This window comes from Myotis lucifugus, unplaced genomic scaffold, assembly GCF_000147115.1.
Source record: "Myotis lucifugus unplaced genomic scaffold, Myoluc2.0 scaffold_21, whole genome shotgun sequence".
NCBI lineage: Eukaryota > Metazoa > Chordata > Mammalia > Chiroptera > Vespertilionidae > Myotis > Myotis lucifugus.
In genome coordinates, this window is record NW_005871069.1 from 11,287,382 (window position 1) to 11,308,305 (window position 20,924).

Below are 20,924 nucleotides of genomic sequence, written 5' to 3' on the forward strand. Positions count from 1 at the left end.
TTTAATGACATCAGAATGTAATTGCTAACTCAGGTTGAGCAACTTCCATATCAGTAGTGCTAAAACCCTTAGAGCAGAGCGTTGGGCATTTCTAACTGTGACAGCTCTATGAGCCTAGCTAACAGTATTCTACCAATTATCTTCTGCATAACACATATACAATATTTGACCCAGGCACGTGCACAGACACAGAGAGCCAATATAAATCTTGTGGATATAAATTACAAATTTAATTGATTTGGTTTAGTGTCAATGCTACCCGAATAAATAAATTAAATGCAAATTAAAATTATCGTGATATCTATATTCTGTCCTTACTAAATCCTAAGTAAATTATTAAATCTATCTACCAGTTTGGGGGTGCAGCATAACAAATTCACCTTTTAATAGCATCTCAGAATTCAGGAGGTCTGGGATGAGGCCCAAGACTCTGCATTTCTAACAAGTTCCAGGTGTTGCTGTTGCTGCTGCAGATCAAGGATGCACTTTAAATTGCAAAGAAATTTAAATTGCAAAGATGACTTCAGTATCAAGCTCCAGAGTCAGTCACACCTTGGAAAAGTTACTTATGCAATCTGAGCCTTAGGCTTCTCACTTATAAAAAGGAAACAACAGAAGTATCTAGAATTACTGTGTGTTGTGAAAATTAAATGAAATAATAAATGCAAAAGGTTCAGTTCAAGACATAGAACATAAAAAATGCACCAAAAAAGCTAGCTTTTGTTGTAAATTTTGTCAATGTAAAGATACGCATGTCTGAAATTTTTTCATTAACTCAGTGATTTACTTGGCAATATAGTCACTAACTCTTTCTAAAAGTGAGGGCATGACAACTAAGAAGTTAAGTTTACAAGAGAATATGAAACAAGGATGGAAGGGGATAGTACATGAGATCGAAATTGTGCTGGATTTGACAGTCAAATCCAGAGCGAGCTTATGGTTAAAACCAGAAGATTCCTAGTCACCATGACCGCCTTTACTTCTCTAACTCTGCTGACAGGATACAGCTTTAAAAAGCAATTTGGTATTGCACAGTTCACCCAAGGCCATTGCTTAAAGAACCTGTTACATAGGTGGATATTTGTATATGGAAAAAAATCGATCAATAGGAGATTAGGTAAAGCAGGGAATATTCACACATATGCATATTATAAAATGAAAGTGAATGAGCCACAGCCTAAAACCATAATATGGATGAATATTAGAAAGTCATGAGTGGGGAAAATGAAAATGTCTTAACATAAAGTATGATACTGTTTTTATAAAACTCCAAAGCACGTGGAAGAACTATAAATAAAATTCAGGACAACATTTACCTCTGGGGGCCAGGAGAGAGGAGAATAGGGAGGTACGGACAGGTAAATTTGACAGTTTGGGTGATGTAGTTTAGTTTGGTGAAGGATTCATGGATTTCCATTTTTAAGTTAATCTTCAAGACCCTGGAAAGGTGCAAGAAAGGCCATGTGGCAGAGCACTTTATCTCATGTCTCCTTAAACTGCTGAAGCAAAGGGAAGAAGATGCCAGGATCAAGCTTTCCCCTCTCCAAATCTCTACCCAAGCACCACAGCCAGCAGACAAAGGTGGATGCAGGTAACAGCATGGCACATCCCATGCATGTAGGCCCAGGAGACAGCCTGGACTGAAAGTCTATCTGCGCAAGTGGAGGGCAGGGAAAAACTGGAGGAAGAGGGAAGCCACTCCAGTCTGGCAATTAACAGCTTAAGGGAACCTTACACGCGAGGCACATTAGGGTGGTGGCCAGATGAAGTGGATCCCCACACTGCTTGACAGGTGTCTAAGAATGGCATAGATCAGGGTGATGGACAGGTGTACTGGTACATCACTGCCCCATGTAAGGGCAAATACCTCACAGGCTTGCCTGGGTAAGGATAATGGCCTGTTTTAGGAACCGCATGCCGTGAAGCACAGGGCACAGGTACTAGTCTATGTCTGAAGCAAAGTGTCTATTACAATTGGATAGTCCTTAAAAGGATTTCCAGGAAGCAATCTCTGTCTGGCCCAGGTCTAGCTAATGGGTCCAGCAGTGGTTACACTATGAAACAGTCTCTTCCACAACATGACATCCCTTGACAAAGATAAGCAGTTATGAAAGAAACCACCTCTGAAGAGATGTTGAATTTATAGCTAATATGACCACACCTCCACCTCCATGTTCTCTTTATCACTGGTGGTAAGAAGAGAAACTGAAATTCTCAAATTAAACAAAGCTTTCCCATAATTCCATAATGTTAGATGAGCAAGGGTCAATTTTCCATGCTTTGGTGGCATAAAATCTCAGTGAGCCATGCTCTCTACTTTAGCTCCTTTGAGCTTTATGTATATTTTCCCATGAAGTTTTACATACAAACATAGAACATTCTAAGATACTTCCTGTAAGTCACTTAAGTCACCAGGGAAGAAACTCATTGTTGCTGGTTCCAGATCATCAGGAAGTATAATAGAAAGCAAGGGATCAGCCTCCATGGTTTACTTGGTTCTCCATTGTCTTTTCTTTTTGGAGCCATAGGTTTCACACTAGGTTCTAATGCAAGCTCTTGTATTGATATCTCTGAAGATATTTTACAGTTTCTTCCTAGAGTAGAGTCTTTGAAAGATGACCACAGTGATTCATCCCATCCCAGTATGCATGCCCCTATGTAATGTGACTTTATCATACCTCCCATCTAGAGATGAAGCCTATTTCCTATGCCTTCATTCCTGGCTGTGCTCTAGAAATAATTTGACCAATACAACATGGTGGATGTGATATTACCTGACTTATGCGACTGGGCCTTTGCTCCATCATCTTAAAATGCTGTCCTGTCACGACCATGTGAAAAAGCCAGGGCCAGCCCGGTGGGGCTGAGGGGACTGGGTGCCACCATCTTGTGGCTGTGGGCACCACCATCTTTGAGGGTGTGGCAGTCACTTAGCATATTCCCTCATTGGCTGTGGGTGCCACCACCTTTGATGATGGGGCAGTCAATTAGCATATTCCCTCCTTATTGGCTGTGGGCTCCACATCTTTGTGATGGTGTGAGGGTCAATTAGCATATTCCCGCTTTATTAGATAGGATTTTCTTTCATGTCAACATTTTCATGTGTCCTTTTCCCTCTACATGACTTTCAGCATTTCTCTTCCTAAATTGCAGTTAGTTTTTCTTTGCTTTCCTTTTTGATTCTTCCAGAATTTATTTTTCTTTGTCCTGTTCTGTCATTCTAACCCAGGGGTGGGCAAACTTTTTGACTCGAGGGCCACAATGGGTTCTTAAACTGGACCGGAGGGTCGGAACAAAAGCATGGATGGAGTGTTTGTGTTAACTAATATAAATTCAAAGTAAACATCATTACATAAAAGGGTACGGTCTTTTTTTTTTTTTAGTTTTATTCATTTCAAATGGGCCGGATCCGGCCCGAGGGCCATAGTTTGCCCACGGCTGTTCTAACCCCTAACATCTTCAAAGCTGTGACACAAGGATTAGGTCAGATTAGATTAGATTAAATTAGATCAGATCAGATTAGCTTCGTGACTAATGCATAGATCCATATGGCTCTGATGACTTCACCTCTTTTACTTCAAAATATAGCCCTTGATATTCTCCACAGTCTCCTCCATCCTACTTTTTGTTTTTTCCCCTCGCAAATGTCACTCTCCTCTGCGGGCCAGCAATGTGGCCCACACACTGTGCTATGGCCACAATTCACCACACTCAGCTGTACTTGACAGATTAGAGGTGTTTTTTCCTCATCCAGCTATGTCAGGTCAGTGGCATATTTATTTTTCTCTCTGACATCAATGACAGCTACTTTAATACACTTCAAGTCCAGAAAGCAAATGAATGCCCGGAGGAATGATGGACCTTCCTGTCTGACTCACCACAGCCTTCCTGAGCTCTGAGCTTTGCAGCCTACTATCTCAGGGAGAAACAGCCCAGACACATCCCAGGGACAGTGAGGAAAACAGGGTTGGGAGGAGGGGCAGGCCCAGGGAAGAAGAGAGGGGGAAGATAGATGGCAGAAGAGAGCAGGAACATTTGGGCTTGTCTTTGATAAGAATGAGCTGGGGGTTACTGGAGAAGCGCCTTTGCCTCTTGGCTGCTGCCTGCCAACCTGAGCTGTTCTTATTAAAATACTCACCAATAGAAATAATAGAAGAATCAGAGTTTCTCAGAAATGAGAGTAATCAGTATAATCAAGCATACCATACACAAAAATCAGTTCCATAAAATGGACTTATTGTAAAAGGCAAAATGTTAAAACACTTTAGAATAAAATGTATTTCTGACTCTGGGGTAGGAAAAGATTTATTACAATACAAAATTGCTAACCACAAAGGAAAAAAACATCATAAATTTGACTACATTAAATTTAAGAACTTCTGATCTAGCAGGAGTGGCTCACCTTCTACAGGTATGGTTGGAGCAACGTCCCGTACACTGAAAGGTTGTGGGTTCCATCCAGGGTCAGGACATGTGCAGAAGGCAGCCAACCAATGTTCTCTCTCACATCAATGTTTCTCTAACTCTCCCCTCCACCCCCTTCCCCTCTCTCTAAAAAAATCAATAAGCATATACTTGGGTGAGGATTAAAAAATTTTTAAAGAAGTTTTATTCATTAAAAAACATCATGCATGAACAAAGTAAAAGCACAATTCACAAACTGAGAGAAAATATTTTCAACATCTATAACTGAGTATAGATTAACATGTGGAACATATAAAGAAATATGGCAAATTAATAAAATATGATAAGACAATTCAATAGAAAAAATAGATGAAAAGACTGAGCAGGCAACATGTGAAAATCATAATCAACTTCATTAACTATTATAAAATACAAACAAAGACCACAATATGCTTTCAATTCACTTCTATTAGATTGCCAAAAATTAAGAAGAAAAGTTGGTACAACTACTTTGGAAATTTATTTGGCATTATTTTGTAGAAATGAATATTCATTTGTAGACACTTCCACTTGGCACTCCACTCTTAGATACATACACAGGATGGTTACCTTGTCTAGGAACACAGACTAATTAAAACACAATAACTGGCTTATTGTTGTTACATTACAGTACACAATAAAATAATAGCATCAGATTTCTAGACTTTATGGCTACCCTCAGTGCAGTCTCAAGAATATGTCAGTCTAATAAATATGAAGATATGTAAAATCCCTCTTTTTCTAGCTGTCTCTTTGCTTAGGTTCTTGAAAAACATACTGGTTCTTTGTGTTTATGAATTGTAATTCCCTAGAAAAGCTGATGGAACAGTAAAATCTATTCAGACTCTCTCCCATGAAAAGTTCATGGTTAATTTATGGGGTTCACTGAATTCCTCAAGTCTTTCCATAAGTCATCTCTGGGCCCATGCTTCCTGGGTTCAGAACTCTGCTTGACGTAATTCTTCCAGAGTCAGATCTCTGGGCACTGAGTTGTGCTTGCCCAATCTATAAACTATCCCTCCTTCGGGTTTGCTTCTAGACTAGCGAACATCCTTCTTCCAGGGTTAGTAGTCAGCATTTGACACTCCTAAGCCTCACCAAACCTAACCCTGGGTCAGAACAGAGCAACTGCAGTTCCAGACAGGAGCCCAGGGCATTTAGGCCTGAAGGCCCCCAGCTCAGCAGACCCAGTGACACAAGAGGGCAGGGTGAGGGCTTCCATTGGGCCCCTTCACTCCTGCACCTCATGGGCAGACAGACAGAGTGTCAGGTCAGATTCTGTGGTGGTCTATTAAGGTTCATAACAGGAAAATTAACATTCCTGAGGAATACTGGTATGAATAATATAAACAACTTAACATCTTTGAATACAGAATTTCAGAGTGAGTTACCCTGAATCCCAGAACTTTAATCATGTAAATGATTCTTGCCATCCCTCCAACTAGCTCCAATAAGAAAAGACAGGTTCCATTTCTGCTTTACAATCATATTCAGAGCTCATTCTAATGTTCAGATTTTTCATATTTGTTAGCCATAATGGTAAATGTAAAAATCTGAAATTATTGAGGGCATGATTTACCTGGCATGTGTAAAACACTATAAGAGCCATGAAGTATCATAGTATGAGGAGGACAAGGTATGTCTAAGACTGTGTTCTGGAGTCAAACCAGCTCTGCCATTTACTATCAGTTACTTTTCCTTTACCAGGTTAGGGAAGTTTTCTACCATTATTTCTTCAAACACATTCTCTATCCCATTCTCCCTTTCTGCCTCTTCTGGCACACCTGCTATTTGAATATTGTTATGTTTCTCATGTCCCACAGCTCCCTTAAGCTGTCCTTCTGTTTTTTAATTGTTTTTTTTCTTTTTGGTTCTCTGATTGATTTTTTCAACCCTGTCTTCTAATTCATTGATTCAATCCTCAGTCTCCCCTAATCTGCTGTGTATTCCTTCCAATGTGTTCTTTATTTGTGCTATGTCATTCTTCATTTCTGTTTTTAAAGTTACTATATCTTTTCTCATGTTGTTGAGCATCTTTACCATCATTAATCTGAACTCCATATCAGATAAATTTGTTATCTCCATTTCATTTATCTCTTCTTCTGGAGAGTTCCCTTGTTCTTTCATTTGGGAGTTGTTTCTTTGTCTCCTCATTTTGGCTGCCTGTTTAGGTTTGTGACTATGAATTAGGTAGATCTGCTATACCTCTCCATTTCTAGTGCAGGGCAGTGTTAAATGCTGTTTCTGACCAATTATATCAGGCACAGACTCAAAGCCTCCAGAGACCACTTCTGCCTACAGACTGATAAGATTCCATCTTGAATTGCCCAAGGACAATTGTCCACGTGTTTTTTTTTGTTAACAGGGTGGGGCAATTGCTTCTGCCTGGAGGCTAATTGTTATTCTCAGTCTCTCTCTTTTTTTTTTTTGCAATTTTATTATCTTTTTATTTATTTTTTATTTTTTCCCCCCATAACTCCCCTCCTCCCAGTTCCCACCCCACCCTCCGCCCTCACTCCCCACCCACTGTCCTCATCCATAGGTGCATGATTTTTGTCCAGTCTCTTCCCGCATCTCCCACACCCCTTCCCCCCCAAGAATAGTCAGTCCATTCCCTTTCTATGTCCCTGATTCTATTATAATCACCAGTTCATTCTGTTCATCAGATTATTTATTCACTTGATTCTTAGATTCACTTGTTGATAGATGCGTATTTGTTGTTCATAATTTGTATCTTTACCTTTTTCTTCTTCCTCCTCTTCTTAAAAGATACCTTTCAGCATTTCATATAATACTGGTTTGGTGGTGATGAACTCCTTTAGCTTTTCCTTATCTGTGAAGCTCTTTATCTGACCTTCAATTCTGAATGATAGCTTTGCTGGATGAAGTACTCTTGGTTGTAGGTTCTTGGTATTCATCACTTTGAATATTTCTTGTCACTCCCTTCTGGCCTGCAAAGTTTCTGTTGAGAAATCAGCTGACAGTCGTATGGGTATTCCCTTGTAGGTAACTGACTGTCTTTCTCTTGCTGCTTTTAACATTCTCTTTGTCTTTTGCTCTTGGCATTTTAATTATGATGTGTCTTGGTGTGGTCCTCCTTGGATTCCTTTTGTTTGGGGTTCTCTGCGCTTCCTGGACTTGGAAGTCTATTTCTTTCACCAAGTAGGGGAAGTTTTCTGTCATTATTTCTTCAAATAGGTTTTCAATATCTTGCTCTCTCTCTTCTTCTGGCACCCCTATAATTCTGATGTTGGTACATTTGAAGCTGTCCCAGAGGCTCCTTACACTATCTTCGTATTTTCGGATTCTTTTTTCATTTTGCTTTTCCGGTTGGGTGTTTTTTGCTTCTTCGCATTTCAAATCTTTAACTTGATTCTTGCGCTCCTCTGGTCTGCTGTTTGGAGTCTGTATAATATTCTTTATTTCAGTCAGTGTATGCTTAATTTCTAGTTGGTCCTTTATCACACCATCGAGGGTCTCATTAGATTTCCTGTACATCTCATCAAGTTTATCGGCAGCCTCTAGAAGCCTCTTGAGAGACCTCAAAAGTGTGGTTTTGAATTCTATATCCAGTAGCCTGCTTTCCTCCGGTTCTGTCCTTTGTGGCCTGTTTCTTTGTCTCGGCATTTTTTTATGCTTCGCTGTGTCGATAGAGTGGCTTTCCGTGTTAAGTGTCCCAATTACCTGAGGTAGACACTCTTGGTGCACCCCCTTGTGGTCTTTGTGCGCAGTCTTGTTGTAGTTAAGCCTTGATTGTTGTAGGTAATTACTACTTGACCTCCAGGCCAACTGGCTGTGAGAATCAGCTGTGTCTGCAGTGGGAGAACTTCTGTCCTCTAGGGAGGTGCTAATCTAGCCTTTGCCTGGGGCTATCCGGCAAATGGCTCTGTGCAGGGCTTTGGCGGGGCGGGTCCCACAAGATCAACAGGGCGGAGGAGGGAGCAGTTATGGCTGCTCTCAGTCCGTCCCCAGGGGCTCTGCCTCTCTGTCCCAGCAACCGCTGCAAACCTCGGAGGGCCCGAAGCCAGACAGTCCTGCTTCTCCCGTTTGAGTCTGGGTCCCTAGAGACTCGCCCACCCGGATCTGGAGCTCAGAGTCTGAGGCTCCCTCCAGATTGAAACAGACAACCGCGCCCTCAGCCACCAGCCCGTGCCTCGCGCACTCCGCACCTTAGTATTTTACTTCAGCACTGCGCCTCCTCTGATTCTCGGTTCCTCCTAGTTGTAGAACTTCCACTCAGCCAGCCTTCCTGTGGTTCTGGATGATGTCTGTTCCATCTTTTAGTTGTATTTTGGAAGTGGTTGTTCGAGGCAGCAAACTCTGTTGTTAACCTATGCCGCCATCTTGGTTTCCATCTTTTTTCTCTCAGTCTCTTAATGGGCCTCAGCAACTACACACCATGAGGCAAGGTGTTTTCCAATAGGAAGGGTCAGCTGTCTGTCCCTCAGACAAAACTGCCTGAATAGTAATTGTCGGTCTGAGAAAGATGACCTCCACAGTGTGAGGGAATGACTCAGCACAGGAAACCGGGGTGTCTGCCTTCTGAGCTCTAAACCCAGAGCCCCTGATACTGGCTTCTGCTCACACAGCTCCAGTCCACTCTGCCTTCCCTCTGCCAGAGCACAAGGTTTGTGGTTCCACAGGGAATTTTGTGCATTGGCCCTTTAAGAGGGTCTCTGAAATCCACCTGCCTTTCCCTGGCAGACAGCAACCTTGCTGCTTTTCACAGCCAGATGTTATGTAGGTACCCCTTTCAGTTCTGGTGCTCTCTGCTGGGGGGCTCAGCTTGGGGATTAGACTCCAGAGTTCTCAGTGGCAACCCCCCTCCCCCACAGCTGAGATATCTCTCCAGAACTTCAGCTGCTGTCTGTGGGAGTCTGGCCAGCCCTTTCGCACCTCCACCCTTCCTATGAGTCTCTGTGTGGTCTCCACTTTCTTTCCTTGGTTATCAGGGTTCTCTCCAGTGAGTCTTCCATTGATTATTCAGAAAGTTTTTCAATATTTTAGTTGCAATTCCAGTTTGGTCCTGGGAGCATGTCCATTCAGCATCTACTTATGCCACCACCATTTTTAATCTTATCACCAGTTACTTACTATGTAACTTTGAGCAAGTCTCAACCTCAGCATTCTTATATGTAAAATAAAGCTAAAAATAGTACTATCTCACAGAGTATTGTGAGGATAAAATCAGATAATGTGTATAAAAAGCACAGGTCAGTGTCTGGCATATGAGATGAGATTTATAAAATGAGAAATTTTTAAATTTAACACCTGTTCTTCATTTAGATCCATGTCCCTTGCTTCAAATATTTGTGAAATTGTGGCATTTTTAAAAATTCCTCATTAACAAAAATTCTTTTAAATATTTTCATTGCTTTTTTTTTAAAAAAAGAAGCATTTCATTGATAACTAATTAGTTCTTGGGACAAGATGGAATGCTGACATAAGCATGATGACACATCCCAGCAGCACAAATGGCTGGAGACACAGGATCAGGGATAAAGGAATAGTTCCCAAAGATGGAAGAGATGAATAGAGAAATATTTCAAATACATGAGTTTTATGTAAAACAGAGATGTATCTAAGATATTTCCTAAGTGGCAAAATGGAGGAGAGGAATAGAAAAGGTGGTTGAATTCTTTAAGAACAGTCCATCCTTAAAATTTTTAAAGGTTTCTCTGATTTTATAGTCAGAAGGGATATTGTTAAACTTTCCCATGCAATATAAAAGATTGTTTGTATCTAATTTCTGAAATGATATAAGGTTAACAAAAATTAATTAGGCACTCTTTCATTTAAATGGACCCAATGATCTCAGTCCCTGTGAAGCATTTGAATCACCTTTAAAACCAACTTGTAGTGTGAATAGAGACAGTCTTTACCTGCAGAAGACCATGGCACACTAGCTCTCTTCATTCATGATTCACATAACCCTTCATGGCCTTCACATTCGCATGAGTTTCAGAGGCTTGAGCTTCACAGCTCTTGCAACTGACTGCTGCACTGCAGTTCCCACAGCCCCTTACACTGCCCTGTGAGACCTCCTCCCCACTGGGAGCCTGGCACAGTGCTCACCACGCCCACAAGCACTAATGCACCTGATGGCATGGAAAACCCAACTGCCTCATCACTCTCCACTAAATGCCCACCCACATTCTACCTCCTCTGCAAAGTTATTCTCAGAGTCCATCTCATTGACTGTCCTGAGTCTGTTCTCCTGCCCATTTCATGCCATTATGAGTATATCTGCATACACCCAAACATCCCTTCTTCTTAGAAATCTGAATTTCTTTTGGATAGGATTTCCAAATAAAAATCTCTCATTTCTGTGAGAACTCCTACAGGGCTAATGAAGAAACATGTGGCATGTTAGTAAATGCTGACTGATTTATACAATTTTATTTTTTAGTTTAATTTATTATATTTTATTTTTAGGGCCAATAATAAATAGAAGTAAGCACATTTGGGGCATTAAGTTGACTGTGGAACCAAACGATTTATTATATTACTTATATTATGTTATTTCATTATTTACATTATGTTATTCTCTCTAAACCTCAGGCATCTCAGCTGTTAAAGGATGGTAATAATAGCATCTACTTGAAAGGATTATTTCAAAGATTAAATGAAGTTAATTAAATTTTACTTTTAAAACAGCCATTGTACATATCAAGTACCCAATAAATGTTTGTGTTGTTTTTATTAGCATTAATGTATCAGAAAAATATAACCAGTCATTTTCTAAGGTTTGAGTAGCAGTTTCAATCACTCATAAAACAGGTATTACAAATTATGAAAGTGTCAGTTTGGTCTGAATTTAAGGTTGTCCCTTTCCTTCAGAAGTTTTTAAATTGTATCTGGAGATAGCATAACTATGAACTCTTGCTTCTCAACATATGGTACCCAAAGCAATTAATCTTGCCATTATTTTCCCCTTATTCCTGCCACCAATCACCACCTAGGGTGAATGCAATGAACATGCCAGCTCCTATTCCACTTGCCACCTCCCACGTTAGCCACTGTTTGCTGCCCTTTACCTCTTCCCTTGCCTTCCAGGCATAAGCCCTGGATGTTTGCTTCTCATTTCTTGGGCCCAACACTTCTTAGTCTTTTGTGGGCACCTCTTCCCTTTCGTTAAGTAGTATTGTTGCCCAGGTACTTTCCCTTCTCACTCCACACTTGCCCTGAATGACCCCATTTTCTCTCAGGATTTCAACTGGTTGCTGACACCACATACACCTTTTGCTGCCCCTGCCTGTGGCCAGGCCCTCACCACCTCTAACCCAGCCTATGGAAATCACTGCTTAAATGGTGCCCTGGCTGCCATCTTTTCTCCACTTGAAAATTTCTCCTTCACACAGGCACCAGAATGACCTTCCTAAAGTTTAAATCAGACCTCAGCAACCTCAAGCTAAAGCTTGTCAATGGTTTCCTTTATTTGCAGATAAGATCCAAACATCTGTAAACTACCAATAAATCCCTCCTGCACTTGGTAAACCACATTCAGAAAGCACACTATGGACATTTATTGTCCAGATTATGCTCAGTTCAACCAAGCAACACTGTTCTAAAAGTTATTCAAATCATTTTCCAATATGTTATTGATTGTAACCTTACAATCAATTAGAAGAGGTTCTCAACTCCAGCCAATGAATATCACCAGACCTCTTGAACTGAAATTATTTAGAACAATTCACTTATATTTTCCTCACACACATTACACATTGTATCACTTCAAAAAATAAATTTATAGATTTTCATGATAGTCAAAGCATATTATATTAATGCATATACTTAAATGTACTTAAAATCAGTTATACAAAGAAAACAGGGAAATAATGAAAATTGATAAGTTGACAGCATTGTCCACAAGCTTAGAATTTGAATCCATTATAAATTTCAGATCTCCATATTAGAGAACTGTTAAAGATCAATCTTTGCTATAAAGTGACAAACATTTGTTGAGAGTCCACACCTCTCAGAGCCTCTGTCAATATGTAGGAACAATGTGTAAAAATTCAAGAGAAACTACAAGAAGAAGGGCTGATGGTAAGACCTGCTGGGTCTGAATTCTGCCCTGACCATATTACTGTGATGATTAAGATGATTAATTAACCTTTGAGATGTTACTTTCTTCATCTTCAGAATGAGGGGGTTTAATGACACAAATTTCTAAGGCCCTTGCCAGCTTTGAAATTTGAATATTTAGCTACAGCATAACCAGAGAACAAAAAGCCTTCCCCTGAACATGGTTTGAAGGGGACCAAATCCATGGTGCCTCTCAGTAAAAAACAGTCAATGTAAAAGCACTAAGGTGCCCAGACTGGGTGAGGCTCCCAACCCACACTCCTGCAAGCCTCCACCTTCAGGTGCTAAAATCTTTAGCTCCTCACTGCTTTAACCATGCTGGACATTTTCATACAATGTAGCCAGATTTTTTTTTAGGCTTGAATCAATAAAAATTTAACAGAGAATTCAACGCCTGCCCCCCCGTCCCCTGCTTTCAGATACAAGCAGTGATAAATATATAGCCTTCCAGTGACACACACTAACAATTCACAAGGGAAGGGCTGGACAAGTGGCCCATGTGTGCTTAGCCCCAGTTTGTTGTGTTAGGATATAACAGGGGTACAAAGTAAAACTCAAGAGCCGCATTGGCTGTATAGACAATGAAAGGCATTCACACCATCAGTCACCACAGCTGGCTGTGTTTTCTGCAGTGGACCTTTAATGTATTGGATAGTGAATCAGATCGGCTTTACCATTTTGTATCACATTTTGTATCACATTTTGCTTTATGATGAGCAGCAAGCCAGAGTCTATACAGACTTGGGATTTAGACATATAACCAATAACATATCATGAGAAAGAAACAGGTTTGCATGCTACAGTGCATCAACAAAGAACCATCCCAGCATTAACAGCTCTGCTGCTATTTGAGGATGTCTGTCTCAAACTGCTCTCTGGTAAACTTCTTAGAAAGAAAACCTCTGCTCTGACATACAGTTACTATTGTATACCTGCCAATGCAAAAAAGGTGAAAATAATGTAGTGTGCTTATCTGTGTCATGTAAGCAAAAAAGAAAAAAGCAATGTGCTTCACACAATTCAAGCTAAGTTATCCATATTCCCTGAGACAGAAGTCCAAAGCTCACAGAGAAAATCCAGTAGCCCAATTTTAGTTTGCTTTGATTTTGAAGCCTTGTGTTTGTCAGAAGATGTGAAAGTCTTGGAACTGAATCATAAAATTTGCAAAAAATGTGATATACTGAAAAAAAAATAGACAATTCACCCAGTCATTGTGAGCCCAGGAAGTGTGATATTCCTCCCAGATATCAGCTGCCCACCAGCCTCATGGAATTTAAGCCCTGAATGTCACTTACCCTATGACAATACAGGAGATGGCAGTTCCCAGGAAGGCGTATGTTAAAATAGATCCTAAGTTTTGAAAAAAGTGTCTCTGGGGAGAAAAATATATATTTTTATTGTCTGTCAGCATTTTTCTTAGTGTAACAGGAAATAAAAATAACATGCATTTTACTGCCTCCTCCTTTCCTCACTGCTTAGGCAAGTTTTGTTGTTGGAGCCCCAGTTCCTGGCCTTCTTGTACAATAAGACTTACTTAATCTACACTGCAAGGACAGAGGTTTCTCAAAGAAGTAGGGGAAACATCTGGAAGGTGATGGGGTAGAGATGACAGAAACAAGTCCCAGGCCTGGCAGGTGAAGAGAAAGGAAGGGACTGGGCAATGTCCATGCAGGGCTCTGGCAAGAGAGTTTTTAGGAAGCTTGTTGTCACTGGAACCACTTAGCATTTAAAAATGCCATTCTAAAATATTTAAGTCGGTTGCCTTTTTACTTTTATTATTAGATCTCTGACTTACATGTTATGAAATAAACTTTAATCACCTACAAAAATTTATTTTGAAGACATACAAAATGGCACCCTAGTATTGGGGCTGGGTGAAGAAGAATGACCTGAATAAATCAGCCTCCTAAATCTTTTCAAGGGCTTGCTTGGGAAAACTCTCCTCCAGTTTGTAAGTGGGGCCTGAGTAACCAGAACTGACAGCAAGAGGGAGCCCAGAGTCCACAAGAAAATCAAGTCTGCACTGAGCAAGCAGCCCAGTGTCTGGCATAGGAACCCACAGACCCACAGGCACTGCCCAGGAATCTGGGCAGGAGGGCAGCAGAAAATCAGACTCATAGCCTCTGCCACTCAAACTGAGGCCAGAGCCTCACTCTGGGTACAGGGATGGATCATTTCCCTGCCAGCCCTGCACACCAGGCTGCATCTGAGTAATGGCTGAGGTACTTGCAGCTGTGAGGCTGGGCCTCCACTCTGGGAGCACCAAGGGCAGAGCACAAGCACAGCTTTCCTGAGCTCTCACTCTGCGGGCTAACCCCATGCTAGTTCACTGCCTACTCTTGATTACACCCACAGAATAACAATGTCCAATAGAAATATAATGTGGACCATGTATATCATTTAAATTTCTCTAGTAGTTACATTAAAATATGTTTTAAAAAAGCAAAATTAATTTTCACAATATTTTTATTCAACCCCATATACCCCAAACATCATTTCTACATGAAATCAAATATACAACATTATTGAGATATTTTACATTCTTTCTTAATACTAGGTCTGAGAAATCCAATGCATGTTTTACACTTAAAGCACATCTTCATTCCGACTAGCACACTTCAAGGGCTTAGTTGCTGCATGTGGCTAACGGTCGGTGTGTTGGCCAGAGCAAGTTCAGAAGAATTCCAAGCATGTCAGATTTTAACCTATATAACATAATCTAAGATAATGATATTCTTACCAAATAGGTAAACCCATAAAATAACTATTTTTTCAGTAGTGCTGATAAAATCCTCTCCTTGATGATAAAGAAAATAGTCACCATAAACTTACCTTCTTCAGGCTATATCCTGCATGAAATATAATTGGTGGCAATAGGATATTGAAGAAGATTTCTGGGTCAAATGTCATCTGCCAAAAAAAAAAAGATAAAATGATACTGCAGTTAGGAAGACGCTCCTTTGGGTCACTAAAACTGTGTTTTAAAAATACAATTATATCACCTTCTCTAAGGTTGTATGAGGCACATAAAGAGCCTATCAAATTGGCAGAAATAAAAATAAGAGAAAATGTGAACTTAGACATTTGTCAGTGCAATATAACTATAAGGTAACATTTAATGTGTATTTTCTAGAGCCAACAGCAACACATCCCAGTGAAACTCTGCTGGGCAAAGAAAACTTTTCCCTCTTATTTTGCTTAGTTTTTAAATGTTTTGAGTATATGCGGTTGAATAAAAATATTGTGAAAATTATTGATTTTGAGACAGAGAGGAAGGGAGAGGGATAGAGAGATAGAAACATGGATGAGAAATGTCATCTATTGGCTGGCTCCTGCATGCTCTTTACTGAGGATCAGGTCTGAAACCCAGGCATGTGCCCTGACCAGGAATTGAACCAGTGACCTCTTTGTTCATGGGTTGACATTCAACCACTGAGCCACACAGTTTATTGGCTTTTATTTCAATGTTAAGTTAAACTTGGCCATAAAAACTTTACTTGGTGTGAAGTCCCATAAGATAAGATGTAGAAATTTTTGAATTCAGTATCTGCAATTTGTCTGAAAATGAAAATATTTAATCTTTAAAACCTTCCTTAGACTCATCCTCTTCTTTCCCACTCAACCAGAACATTTCAAAAATCAGAGTGTGCCATTCCCTGCATGAAAGTTAACTAGTGCCTTTTGAGGTACATTTCCTAGCACAGCCAGAGGAAACTGGCAGGCTGAGAATGGCATGCAGCATGCTCATGTTTATTTGTGTATACAAAGCAGATTTGTGCTGCTCTCAGACTTGCTATAAACTCAGGAACTGCTACATCAGAGTTCTGGGAGTAACTCCAAACCCAGACAGTTTCTCAGAAATGGCTGGATCTGCACTGCACCAACTTCCAGATGGGGATCCGATGTGCCATTTCTGCATGTTCAAACCATGGCCTTGGAGATGAGTCTGCTTTTAAGGCAAAAACAATTAAAATCTCTTATCTATACTAATAAAAGTGTAATATGCTAATTAGACTGGATAGACCTAATGTCTCACAGACATCATTCCGGACATCCTTCCTGACAAAGCTGGGGGTGTGGCTGACCTGCAAACTTCCCGTGGCCCCTAGCCCAGGCCGGTCCCACCCCCCACTGAGGACCCCCACCCTGATTGGAGGCATGGCCAGCCTGCAAACCCTCAGCGGCCCCTCACCCAGGCCAGCCCGACCCCCAGCAGGGAATCCCACCCCAATCGGGCACTTGGCCAGCCTGCAAACCCCATGGCTCCTCACCCCAGCTGGCCTCACTCCCCAGTGGGTCCCCCAACCCTGATCTGGGGCCCCCTTCAGGGCAGGCTAGCCAGCCCCCACCCATGCACCAGGCCTCTATCCTCTATAATAAAAGGGTAATATGCAAATTGACCCTAACGGCAGAACGACCACTGGACCAGTCACTATGAGGCACACTGACCACCTCTTGGTCCTTTTCCCTGGCCGTCAGGCACCGATCACCTAATGGCAAATGGGAATCAGGGGTGAGTGGCGGTGGGGGGCAGGGCTGGCTGCGGGCAGCTGGAGAAGATGGCCTTGATCGCAGGCCAGGCCTAGGGACCCTACTCATGCACGAATTTCGTGTGCCGGGCCTCTAATTATAGTATAAGGGGGAATATCTAAGATAGGGGTGAATGGGAAGAGTAGAAAGATAAAAATATTTCAGCTAAAGACACTAGGCATTTAAGATACAAATATTGAGACCAGCACATCCACTACCACTTTCTGTGACAATGGAAATTTCTGTAACTGGACTGCACAGTGTGGTAGCCACTAGCCATGCAAGTTATTGAGCAAGGGAATGTAAGCTAGTGCAACTGAGGAAGTGCATCTCTGTCTAGCTGCTATTGGACAACACATTTATAGACAGTTACTAGAATTTAAAAATCTTATCATTCAGTGTTTAAACAATCTATCATCCTATACAAGGTATGGTAAATTTGGAGCAATATACCTGAAACTATATGGAAGAATTATGGATGCTTCATGAAAGCAGTAAGATTTTCAAATATTGGGAATTAATTCTTAAAATATCAGATGGCATGGGGGACACAAAAATATCAGTATGTTCACCAGGATGCAATAGTGTTCTTCATTATCTCATACTAGAGGCCTGGTACACAAATTAATGCACGGGTTGGGTCCGGCCAGCCTGCCTCAATCAGGGCTGATTGGGCCAGGCTGGCCAGGGGGAGGGGCCATGGGCAATTGACAGGCTGGCCCTGCCCCAATGTGGGGGCCAATCGGGGGCAGTGCTGGCAGGGGGAGGGGCCACCGGCAGTTGACAGGCTAGCCCTGCCCCCTGGTCGAACTCCCAGTTGAAATCCCGGTTGAACTTCCGATCGAGGGGACAATTTGTATATTAGCCTTTTATTATATAGGACTAGAGGCCCATTGCAGGAAGATTCCTGCAAGAATAGGGTTTCCTCAGGCCTATTCCTATAAGAATAGGGCTTCCTGAGACTGGAGCGAAGCAGAGAAGGGAGCGAAGCCCACCGAGGCAGGCTTCACTCCCATCTCCACCGCCTCAGCTCCCTCCCTTCTCTACCGCTTCGCTCCCTCCCTATTCCGCTGCCTCGGCTCTCTCCCTTCTCCGCCGCCTTGACTCCCTCCCTTCTCTGCTGCCTTGTCTCTCTCCCTCCTCTGCCACTTCGCTCCCTCCCTTCTCCACTGCCTTGGCTCCCCCCCTTCTCTGCTGCCTCGCTCCCTTCCTTCTCCGCTGCCTCACTTCTTCCTTTCTCCACTGCCTCACTCCCTTCCTATTTCACTGCCTCGCTTCCTCCTGTGTCCACCGCTTCGCCTCCTCCCTTCCCCTCCACCTCGGCTCCCTCCCATGTCCACAGCCTCAGCTCCCTCCCTTCCCCGCCACTTCACTTCCTCCCATGTCCACTGCCTCAGCTCTGCTCTCGTCTCTGCTACCTCTGATCTGTTCCCTTCTACGCCGCTTGGCTCCTTTCTGCAGTGCTTGGCTTTCTTCTACACTGTCTTCAGTCTTCACTGGGCACCTGTGTATGCAAATTAACCACCATCTTTGTTGGGTTAATTTGCATACTCTTCTGATTGGCTGGTGGGCGTAGCAAAGGTATGGTCAATTAGCATATTTGTCTTTTATTAGTGTAGATATGCACCAGTATTAGGCTAGAAATGGCCTAGTCATATGTTCACAGAGATAATCAACTTGAAAACTTTCAAGAATAGAAAGGAAATGTACCCAGTTTAATTTCCAAGTTCATTAGACAGTAATACATACAAAATTCCATTTGGGCCTGAGTTTTTTTTTTAAATATATTTTATTGATTTTTTTACAGAGAGGAAGGGAGAGGGATAGAGAGTTAGAAACATCGATGAGAGAGAAACATCAATCAGCTGCCTCCTGCACACCCCCCACTGGGGATGTGCCCACAACCAAGGTACATGCCCTTGAGCGGAATCGAACCTGGGACCCTTGAGTCCACAGGCTGACGCTCTACCCACTGAGCCAAACCAGTTAGAGCAGAGCCTGAGTATTAAAGCATCTGACAACTTAATATGACTTATCTGAGAAGAAATACCACCTTAATAGAGGACTGTGATTTATGTGGCATGCTACTTCCAAAGATCACTTCAAAAACATTATTTCACCAACTCTGCGTGGCAGCTGGAAAATGCAATGATCCCCATTTCCAGAGACAGGAGCAGAAATGTACAGTGCCCATCGGTGTGACAGGGACATCACAGGGCATTGGGTGCATACGCATGGGCAAGCTAAACGTGTTCTAACATAACTGCTTAAAGCAAGATTTAAGAGTGTTTAAGAGAATTTGGGACTCAGAGTAGTCCCAATTTCAGCAATTCACAATTCCTTTAGAAAAGTAAAAGTGGTTAAATCAATAATGCTTTTGATAATCTCCAATGCTTTGTTAAACATTTAATAACTCTCTTCTCTGCTGCAAAGTTGATGGGTAGACAGAATTCATGAAGGTCACAGTCAAGGAAGAAAAGACTGTGAAATTTCAGTACGAGGCAGGGAGCTAAACTATAATAGTTCTCTAGGACAGAGAGCAGTCTGGACTTGCTGATCCTACAGACAGTCTTGGTATTGAAACAGCATATGAGCTGGGTTTTGAAGGATGGTTAGGAGCCTATCTGTAGGGCATCAACATGCAGAACCCTGCTCCCTGCCCAGCTGGTGTAGCTCAGTTGTTGAGCTTCGACCCAGGAACCATGAGGCTGCCGGTTCAATTCCTGGTCAGGGCACATACCCAATTGAGGGCTCAGTCCCCTGTGGGGGGCATGCAGGAGGCAGCCAATTGATGATGTTTTTCTCTCATCAAAGTTTCTATCTCTATTCCCTCTCCCTTCCTCTCTCTCTCTCTCAAAAATCAATAAAAACATTTAAAAAAAAGAACCCTGCTCCTTTGTCTGCCCTGAGGGCAGTGATCCAGGATTCACCAAGCCACAGAGGAAACACAGCTTCCTGGAGTTGCAGTTCTACTTGATAGCAATCAATTTGAAATATTAAAATAAATGCAGCTATATTAAAAAGTGATATTCAAAATGTGTATATATTTTGAACACAAATTGGATGCTTCAGAGAGATACTCCTGGCAGGCGGCTTTGGGATGCGGAGACAGCTCAAAGGTAGGCATTTCCTTCCCAATGCCCACTTCATGCTTTGGGATGAGAAGCACCAGGTGGGAGAAAAATAGATTCAGTGTATCTGATGAAAATATAGCAGACACTAATTAGATGACCTATTTAACATCTCTGAATCCCAGTTTCTTCATCTGCAACATGGGCATGCAAAGGCCTACTTCCTAGAGTTGCTTTTGTGGATTAAATATAAAGACAGGTGTTAAGGGTTCTACTTCCCACCAGCTCTGGTTGTTTCTCCAGTAGTGTTCGGTGTAGCTGAATCTAAATGAGGGAAACTGTTGAAGCAATGGGTGGAGGACAGGTATATTTGGAAAACATGGATACACACATAGGGCTCCTGAGGTATGGAGGAGGAGGTTAAGCCCTGGCATATGAATGCTACCCAGACAAGGAATCTCCCTCTGATCCAATGTAGATGGATTTAAACTGTATTCATTCAAACGTGGACAATAGTAGACATTTGACATAAGCAGGATTAAACAAGAAATGGCTTAGTGGGAGTATATATCTGTATAATTTTTTAGGGCTAATCATTAGGTAATGTCAGATATCCATAGTGTTTGATTCAGCAACATGTCATCTGAAAATCTGTCCTACAGATATGCTTACACACGAGTGGGATGACATAAGGACAAGAATATGCACTGCAGATAAAAGAATGGAAAAGAAGAAAGCACTGCGGATGCTTGAGCCTTGGAATAGTTACATAAATTATGGTGCAATCTGTAA

General features: G+C 41.8%; 1 protein-coding gene across 1 annotated transcript in view; it reads right to left on the bottom strand.

Moving 5' to 3' along the window:
• Positions 1-20,924, bottom strand: part of SLC9A9 (solute carrier family 9 member A9) — a 771,103-nt gene that overhangs the window by 671,962 nt on the left and 78,217 nt on the right. Inside the window, 2 exon segments of the mRNA XM_023751381.1 lie at positions 13,827-13,903; positions 15,364-15,441. Coding sequence (XP_023607149.1) covers positions 13,827-13,903; positions 15,364-15,441 — 155 coding nt within the window.